At 42.9% G+C, this 23,569-nt stretch overlaps 1 protein-coding gene across 1 annotated transcript; it reads right to left on the bottom strand.

Annotated features, from left to right (window-relative positions):
- Nucleotides 1-4,665: 4,665 nt before the first annotated feature.
- Nucleotides 4,666-22,449, bottom strand: LOC306925835 (myosin heavy chain, fast skeletal muscle-like). Its single transcript, XM_079504942.1, has 39 exons — nt 22,228-22,449; nt 21,982-22,125; nt 21,603-21,759; nt 21,476-21,503; nt 21,282-21,390; nt 21,069-21,161; nt 20,916-20,979; nt 20,670-20,768; nt 20,123-20,226; nt 19,470-19,608; nt 17,785-17,903; nt 17,000-17,149; nt 16,712-16,882; nt 16,215-16,518; nt 14,911-14,975; nt 14,539-14,626; nt 14,331-14,448; nt 14,086-14,209; nt 13,856-13,992; nt 13,107-13,362; nt 11,839-12,081; nt 11,527-11,703; nt 11,289-11,434; nt 11,100-11,190; nt 10,624-11,013; nt 10,369-10,495; nt 10,088-10,206; nt 9,794-9,990; nt 9,123-9,306; nt 8,720-8,885; nt 8,473-8,597; nt 8,038-8,346; nt 7,323-7,526; nt 7,115-7,240; nt 6,504-6,674; nt 5,933-6,037; nt 5,517-5,612; nt 4,843-4,971; nt 4,666-4,747 (listed from the first exon to the last, which is right to left on the bottom strand). Exons 1-39 carry the CDS (start codon nt 22,435-22,437, stop codon nt 4,727-4,729), a joined length of 5,805 nt encoding a protein of 1,934 aa, XP_079361068.1. The 5' UTR covers nt 22,438-22,449; the 3' UTR covers nt 4,666-4,726.
- Nucleotides 22,450-23,569: the final 1,120 nt, after the last annotated feature.

Below are 23,569 nucleotides of genomic sequence, written 5' to 3'. Positions count from 1 at the left end.
TGCCAGGTGTCTGTTCAAGGATTCTGCAACACATTAAGATGGAAGAACAACCTGTCTCTTGCAGAGGTAATGTAGCTAAAGTTATTGTTTTTTATTCATTTTTATGCATGCAGTTTCAGTGTCCCGTAACTGTAGTTCTCTCTTAAACTAGTCAGGGCTAGTTATATAAATGTAGGGACTAACACTGTACAGCACAAAAATGACAAATGTGAGACAATGTTCAGATTTCAGACACTTTGGGTTATAGCATGGAGTTATCCTAATTATTTGTAATGCATCTAAACATACATAATGTTATGAATTTGGTGAGACGGTAGAGGAAGAATTCATGCCCGTAAGAACAGTCCTAAACCATGAGCCTCTTAGTTACTGGCATTTAATTTGAATGTTTTTTTTAATACATTTTTTTCTTTACTGCTTAACAGGTTAACATGCTGTACAGAGCCCTAATATGGGAATCGATCTCCGAGTTCCGTCACCACCATTACAGGCGCCGGACACTAGCCGGTCTTTGTACCTCGTTTGATGACGGAATAACATGCCCAGCATGTCCACAGGTTAGATCTAGTTCTGGATGTTCATATAATTGAATGCATATTCAGGCTGTATGAAAACAAATGGTGCTCACTTTGCATAGTATACTATGAACACTCATTTCCAAATTCCACTTCATCCTCGCATATTATGTTTACTTACTACTTTCAGAATGAGGGAAAGATGCTAGTGTCCCTGGATGGCAACTTTGGCCTGGTCAGAAAGAGGAGTTTGGGTAACAGCACAGAAGAGCCTTTACATGGCAACACCATGTTTGCAAATGTGACCATGGCACTAAGGCCCGGACACAGAACACCAGACTACGCCACTCTGGGAGTTTCACCCAGAGAATATATGATAACACATACATACACTTGAATACCCAACAGGTGTACATAAAGGGAGCAGAGACGCGTGTTTCTAGTACAACAATGTAATAATTTATTTAGGCTCGATGCAGAATACTTTAATCACTTAAAACCCATTTAGACCGGCTGCCGCGGGGACGTTACTCTCCCTTTAAGACCGGCTGCTACAGCAGCGTCACTTTACCTCTGATGCCGGCGTGCGCTAGACGTCTCATTGTTGTTTTGTAGTCTTTTTCGGTGATTTTCCGGACACGTGACCAATAAAATGCATCATGATTCGCTAGAATACTTTGTTGTGGATGTCGCAATGGATTTTGGGATTTTTTTTCTTCTTCTACGATTTTCTGTGATTTATTTTGTATCGCGTATCACGGGGAGCGATCCAAGGCGATGGCGGAGGTAACAGCAGGACGGAGCGGACGACCTGTGACCTGGTGCCAATTTTTGTTTTACACCTCTGCTGCTTAGCGGACAGTGTGGTGTTGTAGAGGAGGTCTCCCCGGACGCGTGCATATGTCACACTAGTCGAAACATAGCAGGGATTTTTGTCCAGTGTCCACTTTAGTCCACTGTAGTCTGGAAATGGGAAGTTTTTTTACATCTGACCTGGTGCCAATTTTTGTTTTACACCTCTGCTGCTTAGCGGACAGTGTGGTGTTGTAGAGGAGGTCTCCCCGGACGCGTGCGTATGTCACACTAGTCGAAACATAGCAGGGATTTTTGTCCAGTGTCCACTTTAGTCCACTGTAGTCTGGAAATGGGAAGTTTTTTGACATTTTTGGCCTGTGACCTGGTGCCAATTTTTGTTTTACACCTCTGCTGCTTAGCGGACAGTGTGGTGTTGTAGAGGAGGTCTCCCCGGACACGTGCATATGTCACACTAGTCGAAACATAGCAGGGATTTTTGTCCAGCGTCCACTTTAGTCCACTGTAGTCTGGAAATGGGAAGTTTTTTGACATTTTTGACCTGTGACCTGGTGCCAATTTTTGTTTTACACCTCTGCTGCTTAGCGGACAGTGTGGTGTTGTAGAGGAGGTCTCCCCGGACGCGTGCGTATGTCACACTAGTCGAAACATAGCAGGGATTTTTGTCCAGGGTCCACTTTATAAAGTCCATGCTCTCCAGTGAATAGCATTTATCCATTTAGATAACTTTTTAATTACTTATCTTTACACAGCAACATTACTTATTACTTATTTTTACACAGAAACATAATGTGTGTCCTATAGCATCGTTTAAATGCTTAATTAATCGTTTTAATGTGCAAATTAATATTTTTTTCAATACTCTAGAGGGTACTCTTATTTTGAAGAGATCGTCCCCCGGAAGTCTTATATTTGCTAGCTTAGATTTGCCAGAAAAACAGTGCCGTGGACGGCTGGATGAAGTTAGCGATGGAAGTGACATCGAAGTTGATGGACTTGACTACAGTACTAATAGTGAACTTGATCTGAGCGATGTATTGAATGAACAGCCGCCGTCAGAACCACTGGACCGAGACCAGTGGATGCGCAGCCTGTTTGATAATGATGCCACCGACGATGATGAAGAGTTCAGGGGCTGGGACGGTGACTGGAAAACAACTAACTTTACCCGACGCACACAAAAATATTATACGAGATATAAAGGTGTGAAAATAGATTTGCCTGACAAACCAACACCTGGTCAGGTATTTCCCCATCTCTTCACCGAGGAGCTGTTTGATTGATTGATTGAAGAATTTATTAACAGTTTGCAGAATTACAGTACATTTCAAGCACAAACTCAATACAAAGGCTGTTAACTGTGAGTGGACGACCCAATTAAGCATTACACTTGTTTCCAATAGGGTCCACCATGTTCAAATCATCAAAACATTTAGAGACGTACAAATAGACACTTCTATAGACAGAACAGGAATTCATCATAAAGGAGGTACAAAGGGAAAAGAAACATATACAGTGAGGGGAAAAAATGGGTGGGCGGTGGGGGGGATTCACGTTCAGCTCCGTTAATTTGTTTGTTTTCCTTGGAGGAGCTGCGTTGGGTCCCCAAGTTGGCTCAGTGGCCAATCTCAAGCCCTGACAGACTTGCACCTGTGTCAGTGAGTCAGTAAGGGAGTGGATTGGAATTGTGGGTGTGTGTTCTGGAAGTTGTAGTTCCTGTTGCATACGTCTTTCGTATACGAAGTAAGAATTAACAGTTTGTTAATTCTTTGTTGTAGAGATATACACGTTGAGCCTTTTATGTTTAAAGTTGATCCAATTAGTAAAGAGGGAGGGAGGATATACAAGCTCCTCCCTCTTTACTACAAGCTCCAAGTATGTAGGACTAGTAGCATGCCAAAGTTTGTGCTACTGCCATTGAGAATGCATTGGGCGTTTAAGTTAAATAACTCAGAAACTACAAAACATGTCGATGTAAACAGTTCCAGCATGTGTCTCCACAGTAAGCTGAATTATAATAAGTGTGAATGGAGTTTCTAGGTGAAAGTGATTTTTTGACGTGCCAATAGCTTCCATTGAGCCCCATTATAAATGTATCCAATTTGAAAGCACTATATTTCTAAAACTAGGAAACATTTCAAAGATTCCTTTTCAGGCAATAAGTAGGTATAGGTATAAGTATGTAGGGCTAGTAGTAGCATGCCAAAGTTTGTGCTACTGCCATTGAGAATGCATTGGGCGTTTAAGTTAAATAACTCAGAAACTACAAAACATGTCAATGTAAAAAGTTCCAGCATGTGTCTCCACAGTAAGCTGAATTATAATAAGTGTGAATGGAGTTTCTAGGTGAAAGTGATTTTTTGACGTGCCAATAGCTTCCATTGAGCCCCATTATACATTTCTCCAATTTGAAAGCACTATATTTCTAAAACTAGGAAACATTTCAAAGATTCCTTTTCAGGCAAACCTGTTCACCGTAAGATGAACCTAAATAGGTTTGAATGGGGTTTCTAGGTGTAAGTATGTATGACTAGTAGCATGCCAAAGTTTGTGCTATTGCCATTGAGAATGCATTGGGCGTTTAAGTTAAATAACTCAGAAACTACAAAACATTTCAAAGTAAAAAGTTCTTCACAGTAAGCTGAATTATAAAAAGTGTGAATGGTGTTTCTAGGTGAAAGTGATTTTTGACGTGCCACTGCCAATAGCTGCCATTGAGCCCCATTATACATTTCTCAAATTTGAAAGCACTATATTTCTAAAACTTGTGATTTCATGGAGAACAAAATTCCATTCCATAAATAAATGTTTAAGTAGTAGTGAAATAGCCGTTCTACATGTTCACAGTGCGAAGCGAAGAGTTGTAAGCTTGTAGAGCTGATATTTCCAGCAGCAGTGAGCTGCAGCCATGCCATGCTCGTGAATCATTTGATTTGACCCGCCCAATCGAAACCATTTTTACAGTCTTTGGTGTGACCCGGCCGGGGATCGAACCCCGACCTCACAGTTTCAGGGCAGACCACAAGGCTAGAGTGTCAGGATTGGGAATGTGACTAGATACTTATCTTCGCAATGAGTGAATAAAATGGTATAGTGCCTTGAACCCATGGTTTCAAAAAAGTATTGACAACAAAATACAGTTTTTGCCACCTTTATTGAATACAATGGTTCATATTTTATGACTCATGGTCCCTTGAATAAGAAACAACATATATAGTATTGACAACAAAATACAGTTTTTGCCCCATTTATTGAATACAATGGGTCATATTTTACGACTGTGCATGGTCCCTTGAATAAGAAACATAGTATTGACAACAAACTACTGTTGTTGCCACCTTCATTGAATACGATGGGTCATATTTTATGACTTTGTACGGTGACTTGAATGGGAGAACTTATTCAGCAGCTTCTTTTCCCTGTAACAATAGGAAAATAATGTTAGATATTCAACAATGAATCTTTAGTTAAATCTTAGTTAAAGGATAATGAACCTTCAGTTATTGAACATTACCTTGGAGTCGCGACTCTTAGATCTCATCTTGTTGACCTGGGATTCAGCGATGTCGGCGCGCTCCTCAGCCTCTTCCAGCTCATGTTGAATCTTCCTAGACTTGGTCAGGTGAGAGTTGGCTGCTTCCTCCTGCAATATGATAGAGACATGGTTCAAAGCCGCATTTGAAAAGAGCATCTTGCAATTATAGACACTTTCAGGATATTGTAATGTGTTTGTGGCTAATACAGTTGCCCGTGCAGCACGTTCATGAGTGCGTCGGGACCGTCATGAAATTGCCTTGACAGGTTCTCATTGGAATGATACGATCATGGCTGTGTTCTTGTTCAGCATCCTGTGACCCCGAGCCAAACATGTCCGCTTACAGGGATCTTTTTTTTTTAATGCTTTCCTTGGTCTATTTTGGAAATGTTTTGCCATTACACACACTGACTGCATGTGTCTGCAGCATGTGTGCTTTCCCTTTCAGCATCCATCCAGTCACAGGCCTTCCACAACGCCCATGTGTGCGGTGTGCGCCCCATACGGCAGAAGCATGGCAATCTAGAGATGCCATGTGCGAGATTGACACTGAAGAATGCTCTGCTGTTGGTCATATTGACATTGCATCATAACTGATTCCTATTATTCCTTTTAGTTAAACTATGACGACACACAATGTCTATTTGACTTACCGCTTCCTCGGCCTGTCTCTTGTAGCCCTTCACCTTCAGCTGCAGCTTGTCTACCAGATCCTGAAGCCTGGCCAGATTCTTCTTGTCCTCTTCAGTCTGAAGTGAGAGTGAATTTATAACATTAGCTGCATGTCCATCTATTCATTTAGTCAGCGGCATGATGACCAGTTATGATGAATTCCTGTTCTGTTCTTTGTCTATATAGAAGTCTATTTTGTCTATTTGTACGTCTCTAAATGTTTTGATGAATTGAACATGGTGGACCCTGTTGTAAACAAGTGTAATGCTTAATTGGGTCGTCCACTCACAGTTAACAGCCTTTGTATTGAGTTTGTGCTTGAAATGTACTGTAATTCTGCAAACTGTTAATTTTCAATCAATCAATCAATGATGGTTATTCAAGTGATATAGCCTACCTGGTATGACAGCTCCTTCACTCTCCTCTCGTACTTGCGCACACCTTTAACAGCGTCTCCACTGCCTCTCTGTGCACCTTCAACCTCGGCCTCCAGTTCACGCACCTTCACAATGGAAACATACATTATGAAGAGATTTTGTCTTATTTCATTGACATATAAGCCGTGCTGACCCATTGAGACCTGAGAGCAGATTCTACACCTGTCTTCTAAATCATGACAGTTTTCTGAAAAAACTATTTCATGTGAAGGACCCCCAGAAATGTTCTGTATTTGGCCGCCGATCCCCATCTGAAAATATTATTGTTCCAGGGACTCCCCCCCCCCCCCCCCAGAAGCAAAGATAAGAGGTTTGCGTTTGCTGTGAAATACATATATATTCAAAGATTTGCACACATTTTTACGATAAAAAAAAATCACAAAAAGCAGTTCTACAAGCTTAAGGACAAGCTTGTATATTTGCTATTTTTCAATAGCTAAAGTTAAAAACAATAATGGTTAAAGTGTTTAAAAGCCAAGGTGACGCAGATGCGTTCCAGGTCATAATGGGTTGAAGTAAACTACACCTTACCCTGCCCTCCAGTTTCTGGAGCTGCTTCTTGCCTCCCTTCATGGCCAGGTTCTCAGCCTCGTCGAGGCGGTGCTGCAGGTCCTTGACGGAGACCTCCAGGTTCTTCTTCATCCTCTCCAGGTGAGAGCTGGTGTCCTGCTCCTTCTTCAGCTCCTCGGCCATCATGGCCGCCTGGAAAGTCATCGTTGTTGTGAGATCAAATATACTTTATTGTCCCGCATGTGAAACAATGTCTTGGTCTCCTGCGTCATTCAACGCACGACAATGGCTCTTTAAAATCATGAAAGGTAATAAACATGTGTGATGTGTCATGAGACCAGAAGGAATCAAACCAGGTAATACAATCACAATATCTTAGTACTCATCATATTTAGTGTTATTGTTGTTGCTATTAAATATCTTGATTGACTGAATATATTGTTGTACCAGTTCAGTCTGCACTGTAACATTCTGAACCATCTGCCTGAAGCCAGCACCTCATGTTCAGAATGTTCTTTTCCTGAGCACATTATGTTTGATTGTCTTGGCCGTTTGAACAAGACATGCATGCAATGCCATAAGGATGTCTAATTGTCCTGGTATAATGGACCTCTCTCTGGAATGGAACTTACATCAGTGATGGCCTTCTTTGCTTTCTCCTCAGCATTCCTTGCTTCTTGAACACTGTCGTCCACTTCACCTTGAACCTGGACCAGGTCAGTTTCAAGCTTCTTCTTGGTGTTCAAAAGGCTTGTGTTCTAAAAGATAAACATTCGGATTAGCAATACAAGTATGCAAGTATGTTAAATAATGGGTTTTTTTCTTCTCCACTTGACTTACCTGGGAGTGCAACAGTCCAGCGCGCTCACTGGCGTCCACCAGTTCCTGTTCAGCCACTTTGCGGCCTCTCTCCGTCTGTTCCAGAGCCACTCTCAGCTCCTCGATCTCAGCAACCATGAGGCCGTTCCTACGCTCCACCATGGCGGCTTGTTCCTTCACATCTTCCTGACCTCTGAGAGCATCGTCAAGGTGCAGTTGGGCATCCTAAAAAAAATGAGATCGCATATGAGGTGGACATGTTATGAGAAACGTCAGAATGTTGTTCGGATCATAGACCGTGTCAAGCCTATTCTGCTGTGATTTCAAATCCGCCATATTTCTATATCCGGTCCAGAAATTAATACTATATTGGCTACAACTGCAGCGAGGGCAGGTCTTCACTCGGTAGAACAAGTAGATTTTAAAATTAACGTGACCATAATTTACTAAACGCATATCATGATGATTTAAAAAAGACTTTAAACTAGCGATTGAAAACAACGTGTTTTTGAAAAGATTTACTAAGGTAATCAAGTGTAAAGTTCGCCCACAACCTCATTGAGATTTTAATGTCTTGCAAACAGTAGAAGACATCTGCTGGGCCATAAATAGGAACAGCAGCTTCAACAAGAAACCGGAAGTGGCTTCATTTCCAGGCAGCGAACGGAGCTAGACCCTTGGTTCAGATGTTCAGAGCAGTTCCATTGAATATGTGTCTAACTAATATGTTTTGCACCTTAAGCTGTCCCTGGATGTTCCTCAGCTGCTTCTGGGCCTCAGCAGCCTGGCGGTTGGCGTGGCTCAGCTGAACCTCCATCTCGTTCAGGTCTCCCTCCATCTTCTTCTTGACCCTCAGGGCATCGTTTCTGCTCCTGACCTCAGCGTCCAGAGTGCCCTGCATGGAGTCGGTCACTCTCTGGCTGTTCCTCTTGATCTGCTCCATCTCTTCGTCCTTCTCTGCCAGCTTCCTGTCAACCTCACCCTTGATCTGGTTGAGCTCCAGCTGGACACGAAGAATCTTAGACTCCTCGTGCTCCAGAGTACCCTGAAATGTAATACAGGATCAAAAGGTTGTAGGACCTTTAATGTAACATTGATCATATACTGCTACGCTGTTTGAATATAAAACGTATTGAAAGGAATCTAACAATCTAGGACCTAAAAGTGTTACCTCAGCTTCCTCCAGGGCTGTCTGGATCTCTGCCTTCTCTGTCTCCACCTGTTTCTTGCCCTTCTCCAGCTCATGGATGCTCTTTCCAGTCTCACCGATCTGTTCGGTCAGGTCTGAGATCTCCTCTGCAAAAGTATGAATGAACTTTCAGCGACTATTTTGTATTTGTGTTTGAATAAAGTTTTAGCCTGATCCATATTGATCTTTATTTTAGTTATTCTTTAAAATAATGATGTAGATAACTTACGTTGCAGGTTCTTGTTCTCACGCTTCATGGTCTCCAGTTGGTCCAGGGACTCCTCGTAGGAGTTCTTCATCTTAAACAACTCGGTGCCGAGAGAACGAGCCTCTTTTTGAGCTCCTTCCAACTCCGCATTGCCCTCTTCATGTTTCTGCTTCCATTCTGCCAAGACCTGCACAGCAGCCGTGATGAAATGTGTCATTTACTTCCACTTTCAGGAGTAAACAATTACAATAATTCATGTCAAAGCAATTCACGTTGCTTAGACAACAGTCCGAGTGGCATTAGTCCAACACCGCTGCTCCCGACGTGCTGCCAATTAATTACAACTAACCCGGGGCTTACTGTGACTCATGACTGTAGGACTGTTAGTACGTCGGACCAAACACATGCACCCATGTCAAAGCACCTTATCGAAGTTCCTCTGTTTCTTGTCGAGGTTGGCGGCTAAACCGTTGGCCCTCTCCACGTCAATCATGAGGTCTTCCACTTCACCCTGGAGTCTCTGCTTGGTCTTCTCCAGAGAGGCACACTTGGAATTCACAGCCTCGATTTGCTCCTCAGCCTCCTGAAGACGCTGGGCGAGCTTCTTCCTGTTGATCACAAATCAAAGCATTGTGAGCAATATTTTGCATAGTGAGCGGTGTACAATGTTGTATAATTGTGTGTGTGTGTGTGTGTGTGTGTGTGTGTGTGTGTGTGTGTGTGTGTGTGTATATATATATATATATATATATATATATATATATATATATATATAATTATAATTATTATTATTATATTTTGTATAATGTTTTTAGAATTTAATCTCAATGTTCTAATTCCTTATATCTTTAAATTATGTCACCTCTTTTGCAATCACAGACTCTGCTTAGCGAATGATTGGTTGTTTGTCAAAATGCTGTGCTGAGCCTGAAGAAGGTCAGTGACCGAAACGTTGCCTATACTTAATAACTGTATCCTCTTGTATCCTCTTGTACCGAGCAGATCAACAGTGTTGTTTTCTATTTCATTATTGATGTGCACTTGCCTACGCACCTGTTCCTAAGCCTACTCTAGGAAAAAACACTGATGACTTACTTAGCTTCCTCCAGCTCCTCTGTGCGTTGGACAGCATCAGTCTCATACTTGCTCCTCCACTGACACACCTCAGCGTTGGCCTTGGACATTCCGCGCTGCAGCTCCGCCTTGGCCTCTTGCTCCTCTTCAAACTGCTCCCTCAGGAGGTCACAGTCATGGCGAGCTGACTGCACAGCGTGGGCGAGGGCGTTCTTTGCCTGGCAAAAGAAATACGGCAAAATAATGTCAGCTGGATGAAATTACAAAAAGATGGAATTAGGTCTGTTCGTAAAAAAAAAAGGCTGTTCCTTATACCTTAACCTCCTCTTCAACGAGTCTCTTCAACTCCTCGATCTGCTGGGTGAAGGCCTGCTTGCCTCTGGTGAGCTGAGAGACGAGAGCTTCTTTCTCCTCAAGTTGACGACCAAACTCACCTAGTTAGACATTTGTGTATACGTTTAAAACATGTAAATCATCTCTGATCAATACATACAATTCCTGGGATCGCCGCTGATAGTATCTCTAATTATGGAATTTGCTCAAGGGCCTTTGACAAACCATGTAGGCTAGTAGACCTTACAATGATGAACATTTACCATTTTCCGTCAACAGTCTTGCTCTCTGAGCTCCAATATCATTGAGCTGGCGAACATTCTCATCAGTCTTGGCCTTGATTTCACTGAGTTGGTCCTCAAGGGTGCGGCACATCTTCTCAAGATTTCCCTGTTGATTATCATTGGACACATTCAATCACTGAAGTAACCTACAATGTATTCCTTCGTTTCCCTCCCCCCCTGATTGGTTCATTGAACGTATTTTGTCATGAATTACATACAAGCACTCTATTCTACCTTTGCCTTAGCAACAGCTTCCATGTTGCTGGACAGGTCATCGATCTCCATCTTGTATTCGCTCTTCTCCTTCTCCAGTTTCTGCTTGACACGCTGGAGGTTGTCGATCTGCTCGCCCAGCTCTGCGACGCTGTCCGCCTGCTTCTTACGGAGAGCAGAGGCGGTGGCCTCGTGCTGCAGGGTAGACTCTTCCAGGTCACGACGCAGCTTCTGGAACTCAGCCTCGCGCTTCTTGTTCATCTCGATCTGAGCGGCAGTGGCTCCTCCAGCCTCCTCAAGCCTCTCACTGATCTCTTCAAGTTCCCTGGAGAGATCAGCTCTCTGCTTCTCAACCTTGGCCCGAGCGGCACGCTCTGCCTCGATCTCCTCCTCCAGTTCTTCAATACGAGCCTTTCAAATGAATGGACATATTAAAATCCTAATTTTCACTTACTTATCATCAATGATTTTAAATAAGTATATAATAAAATAAATACCTGGAGTTCTTTGATCTTCTTCTGCAGCTGGGCTCCCATAGATTGCTCATCCTCAATCTTACTCAGAAGCTGGGATACTTCAAAGTCCTTCCTGTGTACAGTACATCATATGTTAGTGGTAGTTTTTATCCATGGCATTATTATAATTATTATTATTATTGGTGTTATTATTATTGTGGTCCACATTACTTCTTTATCTTCTCATCAGACTGCTGCTTGTCATTCTCCAGATCCATGATGGCTTCCTGGGCCAGTTTCAGATCACCCTCCAGCTTTCTCTTGGTTCTCTCAAGGTCCATGCGGAGCTTCTTCTCTTGCTCCAGAGAACCTTCCAACTGCACAACAATATAGTTTTCGTATTTTTCAGTAAGAAAATAAACGTACCGTATTCAAGTTTCAAAACATCCAATTGACTTGATGAACTCACGTCGTCAACTTGCTGTTCCAGCTTGGTCTTGGCCTTGGTCAGAGTGTTGACTTTGTCTTCCTCTGCCTGCAGGTCATCCAGGGTCTGCTGATGGGCCTCTTGGAGCGCCTTCTTCTCCTTGGTCAGCTTAGCAAGACCTTCATCTTGAGAGGCCATCTCCTCAGTCAGGTTCTTCACCTAAATAAGCAGAACGAATGGATCAATATTGTTCTAGAACTTGATAAGACCGCTACGCTAGAAGAGTGTATAATCGTGAATGGATCATTATTGTTCAATAACTTAATAAGACGGCCACAGCGTATGATCATGAACCTTGTTTTCAGTGGCGTGTTTCTCCTTCTCCACTTTGGCCAAGGTGAGCTCCAGGTCGTCAATGTCCTTCTTGAGCTCAGAGCATTCGTCCTCCAGCTTCCTCTTCTTGGCAGTAAGCTCTGCGTTAATCTCCTCCTCGTCCTCCAGTCTCTCGGTCGTCTCTTTGAGCTTTGCCTCCAGCTGGATCTTACTTTTAATGAGACCCTCACATCTCTCCTCAGCATCATTCAGAGCCTCGTCTCCCTGGTTGTCAATGAAAGAGATAAGTGAGGAAACGTGTCAGCATTTGTTCTGGGCGAGATTTCGCTCCTATGCCACTTGAATGTGGAACGCCCTACTAACGGCCATTAAGAAATGTGAATCCCTAGACCTTAGTCTAGTACTTACGGGCGGCTGCAATTCGAAACTGGCGCCTGTAAAAAATGTTCCCCCCTCCATCCCCTGTTTTATTTTTACATTCTTTAACAGTAGGCCTATATATGATTATTTCCTTTTGTATATTTTTGTATATTTCCTAGTGTATATTTGATGAATTGAAATGGAGGACCCTTATGTAAACAAGTCTTGTTTGTACCCATTTTACAAACAGTGAATACAAATTTTAATCAAAGATTTGTTTTGCAGCTGCTTCCATGGGGGACACCTTCCTCCACAAGGGACACTAACAGAGCTGAACAAGCTTGTGAAAAAGGCAGGCTCTATCATTGTAAGAGCCTGGACGGTACAGAGGTGAGGACAAGGAAGAAGCTGGAGGCTATCAACCTCCAGCAGTGGCATATGCAAGGGGCCAGTGAGGCGCTCCAACGTTGAAGCTCTGGGCCCTAGTGGTAAGAGGAAGGACTGCAGGCGGACCCGTGCACGGACACGTAGGACCATCACTCCCTACGTCACCCATACGTCACCCCAGACCTCAAATTTGAGGTCCGGAGGAGGTACTTCCGGCAGTCTTCCGGGTGCTTCAAAACGCCACTGAGCAACTTCATCGAAATTAATAGCTTGGGGGCGGGGCTAGTGCTCCAATTCGGTCTCTATCCTTTATATACTCTATGGGCATATGCAGCAGATTCACCCTCCCCACAGAAGAACCACACATTGGGTCCGGCCTTTGTGCTGCTAGCCATGTAGCCATACATACAATGATGCCAACAGCCGTTGGACCCACCAGGCATTCTCTGCCATGGTCTACATTAGATAAAATATACATGGTCAGATGATAAACAATATGAAATATTATTAGCAACATTTCCTGTACAAGTGTAGCTACTTACTGATGACGCTGCCAGTGAAAGGGTATTCTTCTCCTGCGTTAGACCAACCAACTTCTCTTCCAGGCTCTTCTTCGAGGCCAGAGCACTAGCCAGGTCTGTCGTCATCTTTTCGTAGTTCTCCTTCATCGCTGCGAGCTCCTTCTCAGTCTCAGCGCTCTGCAGAAGAGGCTTGATCTTGTAGTAGACCTTCATCCATGGCCAGTGTTTCACAGCGACGAACGAGCGGAGGTTGAACTGGATGGTGAAAACGGCATCTCTGTGGAAAACAGTTTCAGTGGATAATGATCGAGGGTTTCCACGTATTACGACTGCAGGCTCTGACTATAGTTACTATTATTGTGTCATAGTTACTTGCGCAAGCAGAGCGCGCAAGTACTGCGATCGGTTGGGTATGTACATTATGTATGTTGGGGTGTGTATGTCAGCGTTCTCCAACAGCCATTCTTGGTGACATAACTAAGGTATGTTTCAAGGTTGGTTTAAGGTCAATAACGGGTCTAAATTATTTAGAATAGCAAAGAGCTCTACCGGACAGACAGCAGAGAGGTCTAGGACTCGGACATGGCCTAATTGTGTGCAATAAGGCGCAAGTTGGCATCTCGAGAGTGTTACTATTGTTGTCGTTATTTGCTGTTGGTATTATCTTTGTTGCCCTGTGTCGTGGCAAGGTAAATGCAGATGGCCGCCCACCCAAGAGCCTGGTTCTGCTCGAGGTTTCTTCTCCTGTTTTTTCCTTGCAAGGTGCTTACCTTACCGCCGTCATCTTGACAAACGCCTTCCTCATGAGGTAAGCTCGTCCGAGAGCCTGAGTCATTGTGACCAGAGTGAACAGCTTCTCATCTCGCATCTCCTCCAGGGTACCCAGAAGACCAGCTTTGAAGAACACCTGAACACAATGTTACAAAACACTGTCACTAAACAACCATAACATCTTTAGTCCACTCGGGATAATGTTAAACCAGGTTCACAGTGTGTTCACCTTGGTGTGTCCAAATCTGTACTCATCAACAGGAACGTCAATGGACCCAAGCAGCTTCTCTGAAGCTTTCTTGTTGTCCATGAAGGCACCATCGGGACACGCGCTGGCGTTCAGTACTTTGTACCTGTTTTTATAAAAGTTCATGGTCATTTTGCGCTGGCATTCTATATACTTTTCTAAAAGTTGATCATTTTGCATTGACTATGTTTGGAAATAAAAGCTGCTGGGGGAAAAGGAATGAATACCTCTGCTTGAAGTCAGCGTATGGGATTCTGCTGGGGAAGCCCTTTCTACAGATCCTGATGCCCTCCAGCACACCGTTACACCTCAGCTGGTGGATGACCAGGAAGTTCTCCATCAGGCCTGTACAGATGTTGCTTCATTATTAGAAGAACAAACTCTGGCCAAAGTTGCATTAAATGATAGTTTATCATTTTTATTTTCAGTGTTTACCTGGACACTTGGACTCGTTGGGAATCAGGCAACGCACAAAGTGAGGATGAGTTGCCCTCAGGTTGGTCATCAGCATCCCCAAGTTTGCCTATTGAGACATAAAACAGCCAATTATGTTTATTATTAGTAAAAAGTCATACAAAATTGTACTTTTTCCTCCGCTGCTATTATTTGAACTCTTTAGATACTAGTTTCTTTGCAGATTTAAAACATACATTAACCATTTAAGCCCTATTTTAAACTTCAGCCACAACAGAAATTGTTTAATTGTTAATTTTGTTTATTTCTTACATGGATATAATGTTGATAGTAATAATAATGCTTCACTCTTACAGGAATATAATGTTGATTATATTGAATACAAAATCTTACCCTGAATGCACTAGACACAGTCTGCATGGAACCACCCTTCTTCTTGCCTCCCTTCTTTGTATTATCTGTTTATATTTGTTAGAGTTATCATCATTAGTCATATACAGAATGCAACTTCCTCCCTAGTGTTCATAGTATTCATATAATACCCCCAGGCTCAGGTTGGGGGATAGAACACATATTATTATCCTATATTAAAACTCTATTTCTAAAACGGTTAGTCCCAATACTTGAATCTGATTGGCTGGGTTCCGTTGTAAATCTCACGATAATCGGGTGCAGTAGTTTAGTTTAGACAGTTTTTGGTTTAGACTATTCATTGGTTAGACCAGTCATTAGTCCTACAACTACAACCTATCTCAAACCCTCACCCTAAACCTAACCTCCCACGGGGCAGCACACCTAAACCTAACCTTAACCCATGTCTAACCAATGACTAGTCTAAACTAACTATGCACCCCCGATAATCCACACCTTCAATCACTTTATATAATTCCCAGCTGATCCCGCAGCTCTGCAGCTGAACTGGGGAAGGGGAGCACTTGATTGCCTTACACGCCCTGGCTGTGCGGGCGTCTAAGCACCGCCCGCGCTCATATGACTGTGAATGTGTGGCTCCGGGCGGCTTCGTAAAGACATCAAGCGCCTCCTATTCCCCCGTCACAGAGACTGGAGTAAAAACAATGAAGTGTGGCTCGCTCTGGAAAAGCGTAGCTACTTTTGTGAATGTAATAGTTTTATGAGGTTAATATTACTATGTGTGTAACCATTTTAGAAAAGCAATAAGCCACACGAGGTCCCAGCTTACTGTGTAATTTATAATGGCTGACAGGGTCGGAGACCTTCCGCTACGCGTCGGGTCTCACTACACCTCTCAGCCATTATAAAATACCCGGTAACCTGAGACCTCTTGTGTGCTTTAATTAAAATTGCCTAGAGGGTGGGCTGGTGGGTGTGTTGGACGTCACAAACGTAACAGGCACACCGCTGCTCTGAACCGCACCCAACTTGTCACCAACACTGACCAGAGGTCTGCCATCAGAATAGCTGGCCGCTGGGTGCCACAGGCGCACTATTGCTCAGCCCCTTCTATGTTCCTATTGGCTGAGGTTTAAACAGCCATAGCTCCAGTTCCCCGCATGCTGCCCCAAACTTGGTAGGTGCGTCAATTAGGGACAGGCTGTAATTGCTTAAGCCCCGCCCCTCTGTGTTCCTACTGGCTGGCCTTTAAAGTAAACAACCATAATAACATGGAAACAGTTCCCAGCATCCCAGAAGACATTACAATATATTAATAAACATACCTTCAGGCTCAGGTGGGGGATAGAACATAGCCAGCAGTTTAACTGAAGACTTCTGGAACAGCTGAATGACAGAGTCGTTAAGAGGATCTTTGTTCTTGTCCAGCCAGCCTGTGATGCTGTAGTCCACCGTTCCAGCGTAGTGGACCAGGGAGAAGTGAGCCTCGCCCTTGCCTTTGGCAGGCTTGGGCTTCTCAAATGCCTTGTTCTTTCCCAGATGCGCTAAAATCAGCGCCTCGGCAAAGGATTTGTCTGTAGCCTTCGGGAACATGCACTGCTCTTCAAGGATGGAGAAGATGCCCAAGGGCTGTGTAAAGGAGACAAAAAAAGACACATCACCAAAAACAATATTAACATCATGTCCATTAAACTAAGTAAGTATGTAAGCCTTGCCGAGCAATGACGTACATAGGGCGTAGAATAATTGTACCTTCTCAATCAGCTCAATGCAGACAGCCAAGTCCATGATAATACATACAAATGTATTAATAATTGTATACCTTCTCAATCAGCTCAATGCAGATAGCCAAGTCCATGCCGAAGTCAACGAGATCCCAGGGAATTCCCTCTTTCATGTACTCTTCTTGTTCCAGAACAAACATGGTGTGGTTGAAAAACTGTTGCAGTTTCTCATTGGTGAAGTTGATGCACAGCTGCTCCAGGGTGTTGAACTGTGAGTGGAAATATCACTATTAGTCCAATCTCTTGTAATTGTGTTGTGTAATTGTGAAAATTACACAAAAATAATTAGGCCTAAATTCTCCCACTTAAAACAAGTCCATGCTTACATCAAAGATCTCAAAACCAGCGATGTCCAGCACACCAATGTAGAAGTTTCTCTGCTGCTTGGTGTCCAGCATCTCGTTGATCCTGATGACCATCCAGAAGAACTCCTTCTCATAGAGGGACTTGGCCAAGGCACCGACTGAGTTCGATACCTAAGGAAATAGGAACATTATGAGTATGAGTGTGAATTACGCAATTTACAATTTAGACATTTATCATATATATAACACGCTATCTATTTAATTGCATTTTAGCATTTTTATAAACCGGCAAGGTTGTCAAGGCTAGGGCAAGTGCTACTAGCCTGGCTAATAAGCCAGACCGAATTGGCCGTTGGCAAAAAAAAAATTTGCCTGCCGGCGGATTACGGTCTGGAGAGGCTCAATTGTACGCCCATTTCCTACACCAGAGAACTGGTGTGGCCAATCGGCACACGGTATGCAATATGGGCGGGCTTTGGTACAGTGACGTTCAATGCTTGAGACCTTTGACTGACAGTAGCTCTGACCAATTGCGTCAAAGAGAAAATGTTTGAACCCGCCCCCCCCCGGGAAACAAGATCCATACACAGCATCTCCAGACTCAAATACCACACGACAGTGTGATTTGAGTCTGGCTTATTAGCCAGGCTAAAGTGCTACGGCAAGTGATATGGGCTAATAGTGGAGTCTGAAGATGATTTAAGACAGTGTGGACACAACTCAAAAATATATTCTAATGGCATGGTGTGTTAATATAAATGTGTGTATGAAATCAGAACATGGAAATCATGCAACTTTATATTCACCTGTGGCACAGTTTGTCCTTTCGTGACATACTCGTTTCCCACTTTCACTCTGGGGTAACAATATGCCTTAAGCATCTCTGCTGAGTTTATGCCCAACAGGTAGGCAATCTTGTCAGCCTCTGAAATGTTCATGCAATTTGAAATTTACATTTTAGGCATTAATCCAGAGAGCGACTTACAGTAAGCACGAAATCATCAAATGCATTAACCAAATAATCATCGGTCTAAACCAGCGGTTCCAAAACATCTTTGGCCATGCACCCCCTGTTACCTCCCGACCTTGCTGACGCACCCCCCCATATGGAAATATAAATTGCATAAGCCAGTGTTTCCCAAACCTTTTCGTGTCAAGGACCCCCAAATCAACATTTATTAGGCCATGAAAACATTATGTCAGTGACAAGGGAGGATTTTTACGTCTCTATAGCAGTGATTCCCGAAACATTAATTTCATGGACCCCCAGTTTCACACGCATTATGCTACGGACCCCCAATTGAATGGCATTTCTATCTCTGGTACCCCAATTTATATTGTAAAACCACTGTTAATTGAACTCTGAGAGTGTACAAATGGAACCAAATGGACCCTAACGGGTCCATTTGGTTCCAGACCCATATGGGTGTACACAGACCCATAAAGGTCCATTTGGTTTCTATCTCTAATTGAGCTAGGTACCCCCTGGAATTCCCTCAAGTACCCCCAGGGGTCCCCGGACCCCGATTTGGGAACCCATGCAGTATATAGAGACATATATTTCCTATTTATCCACATATATGCACATGTGTATTAACCTGAATATGGCATCTATATGCAGGATAGGCTATATTCTGTATACTTATCATTGGAATAACATATATTTAAAATAAAACCATAGCACCACCATTAGCCTTTTCTTTTTTAATTTTTGTCCCACGATTTTGTAACCCATTTTTCACCCCTGTGTCAATGATCTAATGTGATCCTGGGCTCTACACACCCTCCGCCAACCTAGTCCCCATATATGGGGGACATGGGGAGAGCAACAGACTTGAAATCATGCTTCCTTCATGCCTGAGTGTCCAAGTATCTCCTTTACACCTGCAGGGGGAGTTTCCCTGGTTGGACGTAGCATGTGGAAGGAACACGTTATTCCAACCAGTTCCTTTCCCCTCCATCAGGCGCCCCGGCTGGCCAGGGGGAGGCAGTTTAGAGACCAGGATTACTGCAGGTTTTTTATGTGAGGGTACCTACCCTAGGCCCAGAATGGCTCTTTCACCAACCCAGCCTCGGGTGTGGGCACTGATGACGTGGAGGAGGAAACACGCTACCAGCACCCACAGCGTCCCGAGCGGGAATCGAACCCAGGACCTTCTAGCTGTGAGGCGACAGCACTACCAACTGTGCCACCATGCCCCCTACCATTAGCCTTTTCACCCCCTAGAAGGCGCTCACGCACCACAGTTTGGGAACCACTGGTCTAAACAGTATAATTTATAAAATCATAATAATAATAGAAATATATTTAAAACAGAGTCGTGATTTAAAATAGAGTCGCGAGGAATCCACTGGGAACTGAATTCCGTCTTGTATTCATATATTTATATACTATATTTATATTCTATATTGTATAACAATGACCAAAAGCTACTACTTCTACTAGTACTACTAATAATAATAATACTAATATAAATAAAGACCAGCTCACCCTCTGTGCCGTCTGGTTCGGCCTGTTCCTCACGCTGCTTCTGTTTGAACTTCATGACTCCGTGGTGCATCACTGCACCGGTCATCTTGTAGATCAGCTGTTTCTCCTCACCGTTGAAGCCCAGGATGTCGATAGCTTCCTGATGTCAATAAGCAGAGAAGATGTGTTCAGAAGATTGAGATTATTTAATCATTAGATTAGCAAACATCCTTTAAAACGGTGTACAACTCAACTGTAAACAAAGCAACATACAGTGTATGCAGGGTATCTATCTGCACATTTCTAAAGTGGCAATTGAAGGACTTTTAATACCTACAAAATAAATACAAAATAAAACAAATGAGACCATTACTGCATCAAAAGTAATCAACAAATACTATACTATCATAATTGTCAAGCATTGGCCAAATTGACAAATATTACCTAAGAAATAGGCAAAACATGTGAATACATGCAGATGGGCTATTTTCACAATATGTAGGCCTATCTGTGAAACTGAGTCAACTCTTACAATTCCAAGTTCAGTTATTTGGGGGCGGGGTCACAGCCTAAAAGCTTTGAGAAGCACTGATTTAGAGAATACATTTTGCAGAGCAACTGACTGCAGTCCACAGTAAGTATTAGAAAGTGTTTTTAAAATAATGTCCACTCACGTCAGTAGCGTCGAGCTCCGCCTTGTCGTCAATGCTGGCCACCACGATCACACCCATACTGATCAGTGGGAAGTCGTAGGGGTTGGAGGAGATCAGGCACATTTCTGAAAAGGGATTTTAAAAAGGGTGAGCATGTGTTTTTTCGAGGGAGGGAGGGAGGGGGCATCTCTGATGCATTTGGGGAGTGCATTCCAGAGTGCAGGGCATGCACGCAGCCACAGAGAAGGTCTTGTTGCCCCACGTTTGGAGCCTGATCTTCTTGGGGACCTCCAAGAGGTTGGCATCACTCGCCCTGAGGGCACGGGACGGGACACGAGGCTCAAGGAGGGCTGAGAGGTGTGTGTGTGTGTGGGGGGGGGGGGGGGGGGGGGACAAGGCAGCTTGTACAGTGCCTTGTAGGTGGTGAGCAGTATTTTGAGGTGACAGGCAGCCAGTGGAGGTCGTGAAGGACTGGTGTGATGTGATCTTTGGAGCGGGTGGTGGTGAGCAGGCGGGCGGCTGTGTTTTGAACAGTTTTGAACTGCATCGTCAGTTAAAAACCACTTACCAATAATCTCAGGTTTGTGGTTGGTCATCATCTGGAAAAATATGTGGTAACCTCTCTCTGCAGCAAGCTGGTACGTCACTCTGGACTTCTCCAGCAGATCTGTAGGGGTTGTACATAACTCATAATAATACTAATAACAATGATACAACTACTGACTAATTACTACTACTACTACTAATAATAATAATAATAATAATCCTCAAATTAAGGCATATATCATTTTTTATCTGTGAACTTCATACTTACATGTCTCAATATCAGCACTGGCCAGTTTACCCGATGTGCCGAAATGGATTCTGATGAATTTACCCTGTTTGATATACAGTAGCACAATTAGTTGCATCGCTCTACATTGTGTAATTATTGCAGATTTTCTCATGATATGTCATTTACACTTACAAAGCGAGAGGAGTTGTCATTCCTCAAAGTCTTGGCATTACCATAGGACTCCAGCAAGGGATTGGCTGCAATAATCTGATCCTCCAGTGACCCCTAGAATGTTTTAGACATCGCCCAGTTTGGTCAGAATTGTTTTAAACTGAATTGCTATATTGCATATAAAAGCTTTTATGTTCAAAACATGTATTTCAGAATATATCATATAGGCTCTACCTTGATTTTACCGCTATCCGCTGCCGATTTATCTCCACCGGAACTAGCTGTTGCAAAGTACTGGATGACACGCTTGGTGTTCACAGTCTTTCCAGCACCGGATTCTCCACTGGTTAGAAGATAATGCAATTAGTGAATGTGTGTACAAACCTACAAGGGCCTTGTTTTAATGCCTAGAGATGATGCAAACTTACGTGATCAGGACAGACTGGTTCTCTTTATCTGTAAATTGTAAAGCACACTTTTAGTCATGGATATACAGCTCAAAACCACTATAGTTTAATATTCTTTTTACATTGTCCTGTCTAGTACTGTACGTACCCATCAGCATGAACTGATAGGCGTTGTCAGAGACAGAGTAGATGTGGGGTGGAGCCTCAATACGCTTCTTGCCCCTGTAGGCATTTACAACCTCCTGGTCGTACACTGGGAGCCACTTGTAGGGGTTCACAGTTGCACAGAACAAGCCGGAGTAGGTCTGAAGGCGAGAAGAGAGAGAACATTAACATCATGCGACATAGCACTGACTTGTATCTGGGACAACGGATCACTAGAGCTGGGATTATTCAGTAACGAGTTGCAAACTTGTGGCAATGAGCAATACGCCACTAAATTGTGATAGTTGCTTGTTCAGTAATCAGATCCAGGTCACTCCATGTGCAATACTGCAATTATTTTCTCAGCGCGTAAACCACCTTACATAGATCATCCATGCTGCATAACGCTCTTTGAGGTTATACAGGACGGCGGCTTCACTGAGGTGGGTCATCATGGCCATGTCCTCCATCTTGTCATACTTGGGAGGGTTCATAGGGGAGATGTCTGACTCGGGCACAGTTCTTGACTAATAAAAAGAAATACATACAATAAAATTAAAAAACACTCCAGAATGCGTTATGATTACAGTAGTACTGTGCCACTGTTTGATTGTAGAATACCAGCTCACCTCCTTCTTTTCACCAAGCAACTCCACAGTGACTTTGCCACCGTCCTTACTGAGAATCTTACACTTGAGGTACAGCTCTGCCTTGTCAGCCACATATGCTGCCGTTTTGGCATCAAAGGGCGCCGACTGAGACTCCATTCTCTCCTTCTCTGGTTTACGGAGATATATGGCGGCCTTGCCGTACTGCTCCATCTCTGCGTCCGTACTCATGGTGGCGGCTTTCTGTCGACGGACAAATAGATGGTGTTGATGCCTTTTTCTGACTTGAGATCGGAGCAGATAATAATTTCTATACGACTACAGCATGTTGGACTATTATGGTTGTTATAGCTTATTGTAGGTTTAATAGAAATATTATGAACACTCACTTTTCCCTTCTACCAGTAGAAATGGAACCTCGTGTGCAACCCCTAAGTGTGAGGGGGGAAAAAACAAATTTTTAGGACATCATGAATTAATAAAATGTATTTTTATTTATTTTTTAATGTTTTTTTTGTGGCTTTCGCCTTTATTTTATATTTTGTATGGAGGGACAGACAGTAGGCTGACAGGAAATAGGGAGAGAGATGGGGGGAAGACATGCAGTAAAGGCCGTCGGGATAGGGAGTCGAGACCCCGGCACACTGCCAGACTGGATTACCAGCCTGAACCACTAAGCCATGGCCCAGGACAAACTAAATACAATTTTTAACCATGAATTAAATTGGATTATAATGAATCCAATTATAATGATGGTGTTTGACAATTCTTGTCAAACAAGTGGTGTTTGACAATTCTTGTCAAACACCACTTTCTAAGAGAGACATTTTTAAATGTCTCTTTAGTTCCACATCTGAAAAGAGGAACATTTCAATATTATTTGCATGCATTCTGTGTTTTTGTTCTTTGCTTGTTCTTAATTCCACTAAGTTGTAATTCATCATTACAGCCATGTTTTTTCTTTGTACTGTAGCAATGCTAGATTTTATTTTCTTACACACTCAATTAAGGTTACATTCAAAGGTGGGTAGATTAGCCAAACTGTACTCAAGTTAAAATATACATTGTTACTTTATAATAATAATATCTCTAGGCCTAGTAGATGTAAAAGTACTCACTAAATAAATAATTAGAAATCGCTTGATTACGAGTAGGAAATGTAAAAACACATGCAATGCAACGTATTACCGGTATTTAAATTATCATAGCATAATTGAAATCTCTAAATACTAAATAGAAATAAACAAACAAAAGCAAACAATATCACTATAAACACAAACACACAATCAATAATTTAAATATGTGTACAATGTAACAATTTAATGATTCTGTCCACTCATTCTGTGTGTGTGTGTGTGCGTGC

The sequence above is a fragment of the Electrona antarctica genome, assembly GCF_951216825.1.
Source record: "Electrona antarctica genome assembly, chromosome: 7".
NCBI classification, from domain to species: Eukaryota; Metazoa; Chordata; class Actinopteri; order Myctophiformes; family Myctophidae; genus Electrona; species Electrona antarctica.
The sequence above is the reverse complement of the archived record's forward strand: the minus strand, read 5'-3'. Positions and strand labels throughout refer to the sequence as shown.